Below are 5,391 nucleotides of genomic sequence, written 5' to 3' on the forward strand. Positions count from 1 at the left end.
CAGGAAAGACTCCACAAGACTCCAAATCAACCGATCTTGGGATTCCGGTTCGACGTCGGCACATGAGAATGGAAATGACGATTGATCTGTGTTAAACTGCTTGTTATAACCAAAGTCCAAGTGGATGACAACGACTTCACTTCGATGATGCAAGATTACCTGATACTGGCCGAGTGCTTGAAGGTATGAAATCCTTTCCAGCCTGGGCGTGAGGTGCCATTGCCCCAAAATCTAGGGACTGTAAAACAAACAAGGCACTTATAGGAGCTGGAGGAGACGCGCTAGTAAGATGAACACTGACATATTGAATCCTAATGATTGAATCAAAGTGCACTTGACTCTGGTTTTATATCCAATTTCTAAGTATCCTTATCAGATTTTGTCGACATAACATGGCGGAATGCTTTGCTGAGAATTCTGGTGATCTAACTCGATGCTATGATTATGATACCAGTACGTAGAATTGGGCGGGATACGGACTATATCGGAATGCACGTGTGAATGTCAGACCGCAGCGCTGTTTGCTTTACAATCGACCCTCTATCCAACATCGTGCCACCTAATGAGAATTACCGTCTCTAATCATAATTTTTAGCGCTGCAGAGCTTCCTATGTTACGTGGAAAAGCCATCACAGTATTTATTTTCCGTCCCGCATTTTTATGGGGACACAAAATGCTTTAGTGTACCCAATACTAATTCGGCTCACATTATCTTGTCTCAGTGATTATTTTTGACAAGATAAATCAATTGTACCTACAGCTACGTAGCCTGGCGAGCACCAATAAAGATGATCTACTACAATCTGTTATTTGGATGAGTTTCCTGAGGAATTGGGATCAATCCATGCCTATCATCAAAGATCTCAGATCAGTCCGAAAAATTATCTTATCCTTCAATAAAATTGTGGATATTTCTGTCTATTAGCTAAGGGGGATGAAAAACAGCAAGTCAATATATCGGCGTGCTACATGTTGAAATGGAAAGCTGAAGGGAAAAAAAAACTGCGGGAAAAAGGGAAAAGAAAGAGAAATACAACACAGCAGTATGATTGGTGATTCCCATTCGTGATTGAAAGAATTGTCGAGCACAATACAATCGACCTACTGGCTTCCAGTACCACCGGCTTCCCAATGGCCCGGATTTGCTTCAGCACTTTGCCACCGGTCAACATATTCTGTTGCAGGCCATCGCACTGGATCCATGAGCAAGTCATCCATGTTTGTCCCCACCGAGAAGACCTGGTCCCCTGGTAGGGTGTAATGAGGCCATGAATTTGAAGTTCCCATGTCTTCTAGGGCATACTGCGGAATATCGGTGCTGGGCCAAACGGGTAATGCGTTCATCCCCTCGTGGTCCGCCATTCCATCCCACGCATCCCAGTGTGCGCCGTTACCGGCCAAATTGCAGGATAACCAATCCTGGTTTTCCGTGCTTATATCAATCAAGTCTGCGTCCCCTCGATCCTCTTGATTGTTCATTGTCCCCGGCCATCCCTCATTCCACCCTGGAGGGGGCAGTTGATCCAGGCCTGGAGTGTCCACGGAGATGTTGTTCGGCCATATCATTTGTGACGATTCCCATTCATGTGATATTGTTTGAAGCGAGGCACTTTCGGGGGTGTAGTCAGGTATATCCATTGACATGGCTCCAAGTGTTGCTGCCGCTTCTAATCTCTCAAGTGAGCCATGGCTTTGCTGTTTTGGTTGGGGATGAGCAAGTGGTAACAGCGAGTTAAGATATACTACTCGAGTGTCATCCGCCGGAGACAGGACAGTTTCATCTGCTTTTCCTATGCCAACATGCATTCGGGGTGGTGATGAGGCAGCTGGTACCATAGCTGGTTCCTTGCTTTGGTCATGCTCTGTACCCCGCATAATTTGATGTCTGTGACAAGATGGATCTTCTGTATTCTTTCCCGCTGCTAATATACGGGGAACAATCCGTGGTTCGCCACGAATGCATGGTATTCCTCTCGTTTGACAGGCCTGGCAGGTTTCCTCTTGACTGCACTATATGGCTATCAGTGAGTGCACTTTGACTGAAATGACCGATCTGGCGAATTTAAGACATGAGATACTTACCTTGATCTTCCTGTGCCGGCAGTATGAACACGCCGGGACTGTACGCTTGCCTGGTTTGCCACGAATGCATGGTATCCCATTCGTTCGGTAGGCTTCCTCTTGCATGCACTGTATGGACATCAGTCAGTATGATTTGACAAAAACCACCGATTTCGACAATCTAAAACATGAGCTACTTGCCTTAATTTTCCTTTGGCGGCAGGATGAACAGGCTTGAACTGCACGCTTCCTTTTCCTAGGAGTTTTGTCGTCCTGCAACCAGATATCAGTCTTGATACAAACAAGAAAGAAGCCGGTTATAATGCTGACAGCTGATGATAATAAATACCTCTTAGGTCGCCCACGCCTGCGTACGTGGTTGTCTTCTGGTTTCCTGTAGGCCCCTGATAAATCGCCGGGGTTTGCTGCTCGATGCACATCCGATGTACCAGGCGTTGTGGGAGCCATGGGCCCGCTGCTATCTGCATAGCAATCCCTAAGTGTGTTTGAGGCATCAGCCAAGAATGAAGCATTCTGTACCCCAACCACTTTACAAAAATCGTGCATCAAGCCCGATTCTTTGTGATTTTGCACGGGTGGTGCGTTGGATGGGGTTGAGTTTTGCATCTTGTCCCAGAATTGGCGCATTTGGTCTGGACGTGCAACTCTTGGGAAGATTTTGGACTGGATCGTAGAAGAAGTATAGAGACGAGGGGTTTGGGATGGCTTGAAAATCTAACTATTTATATAGAACAGTCCACTGGTACCAGTGACAGGCCGGACGCATTATGACGATATGTCGATTCACAGATACCATCCATTCCATACTTCGGGCGAAAATACGATCCATGGCATGTGGATTGATCCTGATTGCAAATTCGTCTCCTGCATTTCGCCGTTGTCTCATCTGGGGTTTGTATGTCTACAGGTAAGGGTAACAGGGAAGCGCAAACGAACACTGTTTACACATGGCGTATTTCTGCTGGCCAAATAGCGTCTACCCAAGTGCGTCATCGCGTCAGGTCTTAATGAGCGGATGGATGCTCTCTAAAGCACTGATAGAAATGATGGGAAGCGAAACATTGTTATGGTTAGACTGATCCATTGCTCGTCAGCCTTGATGGTTGCTATTCTCGTCTGACTGAATGTAGTGACTTTCTAAATCTACTTGCAAACGCGAGATTTATTTTCAATACAGTACTTTTTACATAATTTGTTACCCAATTCTCATGTCTTTCTCTGCATGAATTGCTCCATTGATGCATCGGGGCCCCGCTGCAACCGCTCCCATCGGCACAGGGGTCCCAAAATTACACAAAGCAAACGAATGGCCATCATTCAAACAGACTATGGATCCAGGGACACAAGGCGCACTTGATACTGAATTCTGAGAAGCTCCGTTTGATGGCGAAAATGCTGTCGTTGCTGTCATTGATTGCATTTCGTGAGTGTGCCCTGGCGTTGGCATTGCGCAAGGTAGTCTATTGGTGCGGGTGATCGCAGTAGCCACCATTTCGGCGGACGAGCTTGTGGAATGAATTTGAGACACCCCCTGATCGTCGCGAAATGGTGCAGCCTCGGTGCAGTCATAGCCTGCAGAATCCAAAGATCCCTCAACATCATGTCCCGGTCTGGGAAAGTTGACCGCTTCCCCCTCCTTCGTCCGGCATTGGCCTTCCTTGTTGATGTTGGCCAGGAAAATTGGTGGAAGGTCTTCAAATGCAGTCTGTGAGACGGATTGAGGATGGCCGGGGTGTCGGTCAGTTTGTATAGTGACCTGCGCACAATCCATGTACATCTCGCGATTCCCCACTTTGTTAAACCAGGTCCATGCCAGAAGTGCCTGTCCGCTTGGGGAATTATCTGGAATTCGAAACTCATAGTTTTTTGCGAGGGGACAGTCTCCCAGAATAGATTTGATGACATGGAAGTTTTGCCCCTGATCGTACGACAGCGCGATCTGACATGAACCACCCTCGTGAGTGGCGGTGCCTTCTAACGACAGCGTATACTCCTTGCCTGCAGTATAGTTGGAGACAGACGTGAATGCATCATTTGCGTAACCTTTGCATGGATAATCTGAGCCCGATGCGTCGAGCGGAGATGTATATGAGTAGTCCGGGTTGGACTGCGCAGCATTGAGGGGACTCCGAATGGGTATTGGATTGGTCATTTGCATATGCCCTAGTGCGACTGGAAATACACAGCTGAGAGATAACCAGACAATCTTCATATTTTCTGTAGAGTCTGCTTGACAGCTTGAGACCTTTGTAGTTTTCTAATCAGAGAATGGAACCCAGTTAAAAAATTACCACCGTTTCTCACAGGACTACAGGGTATATCTGGTATTGTACCACCTGGACATGGTTGACCTTATATGTTGAATGCCCACTTGCGCCTAGCCGATTTTCTTGGGGGATTTGGGGCTAGAAAATAGATACGGCGCACACTGGGCCCAGTGGCATCAAATGCGCAGTTTTCTCTAGGCCTTCTTGTTCCCCCATAGTAGAAATGCACTTTATGTTGTGATTCATGTAAATATGGTGCCTATGCATATTCAGCCCTGGGGAGAGTATAATTACACATATGTGAGTATATTCAACGAAAAGAGCATCAAAGTAGATAGCTCTCTGTCAGCGTATTCTAGAGATGATAAAGTGCAAACTGCTGAATTTAATATATGTATATATAAACGAATTCGGAGGTGAAAAGAGTTGAGGAGTAGATTACTGTAGTCGCTGAATCATTAATAACGCTAATTTTAGGATACCAAGGCCGTAAATTCTTTTAGGCTCTGTTTTGGATATCATTTTAGGGAGATGTCGGAAACTGTTCCTTGAGCAGCAATCCCTGCCCGTATGGGTATACGCTATTCCTATTTGGTCTAATCTATTACGTTGGCCGGACGGGAGCCAAGATGTCAAACATTTCGATTTAAACCGGAACATCAACGCAGCCGCAAGAGCGCTAAATCCGGTCGACTTCATTCAACTTCAACACCAGATTTTGTGAGCAGCATGATGCTTAATTTCCTTTCCAGTTCTAGTTTACCTCGCGTGGTAGTGCAAGGGACCAATACAAGCCAATGAAGTGGTTCATCGAGCCCGAATTGAAAGCAACAAGTGCTTCATTGCTTTGACCTGGACCATGGCCCAGAAACTGAATCGACAGGTTGTGTCGCAATAGTAGCAGGAAAATTTGACAAAATCAGGACGCAAGCATGGAAATGGCCCCGGTCTCTACGGCACGTTGGGGCTTGACAAAAGTGCTCCACAGGAAGTGGGATGCACCGTCGATGATGTCGCGGAGCAATCAGTCGTTCCCTATAT

At 46.4% G+C, this 5,391-nt stretch overlaps 2 protein-coding genes across 2 annotated transcripts; both read right to left on the reverse strand.

The window, feature by feature from the left end:
* Positions 1–1,102: 1,102 nt before the first annotated feature.
* Positions 1,103–2,710, reverse strand: ASPWEDRAFT_177882 (Zn(II)2Cys6 transcription factor domain-containing protein; the record flags this gene model as incomplete). The annotated part of the gene is made up of 4 exons (XM_040831737.1): positions 1,103–2,011; positions 2,084–2,191; positions 2,260–2,335; positions 2,412–2,710. 4 exons carry the CDS (start codon positions 2,708–2,710, stop codon positions 1,103–1,105), a joined length of 1,392 nt encoding a protein of 463 aa, XP_040683222.1.
* A 568-nt stretch (positions 2,711–3,278) lies between these two features.
* ASPWEDRAFT_63480 (uncharacterized protein) lies at positions 3,279–5,081 on the reverse strand (the record flags this gene model as incomplete). The annotated part of the gene is made up of 2 exons (XM_040838699.1): positions 3,279–4,255; positions 5,063–5,081. 2 exons carry the CDS (start codon positions 5,079–5,081, stop codon positions 3,279–3,281), a joined length of 996 nt encoding a protein of 331 aa, XP_040683223.1.
* Positions 5,082–5,391: the final 310 nt, after the last annotated feature.

Source organism: Aspergillus wentii, assembly GCF_001890725.1.
Source record: "Aspergillus wentii DTO 134E9 unplaced genomic scaffold ASPWEscaffold_14, whole genome shotgun sequence".
NCBI lineage: Eukaryota > Fungi > Ascomycota > Eurotiomycetes > Eurotiales > Aspergillaceae > Aspergillus > Aspergillus wentii.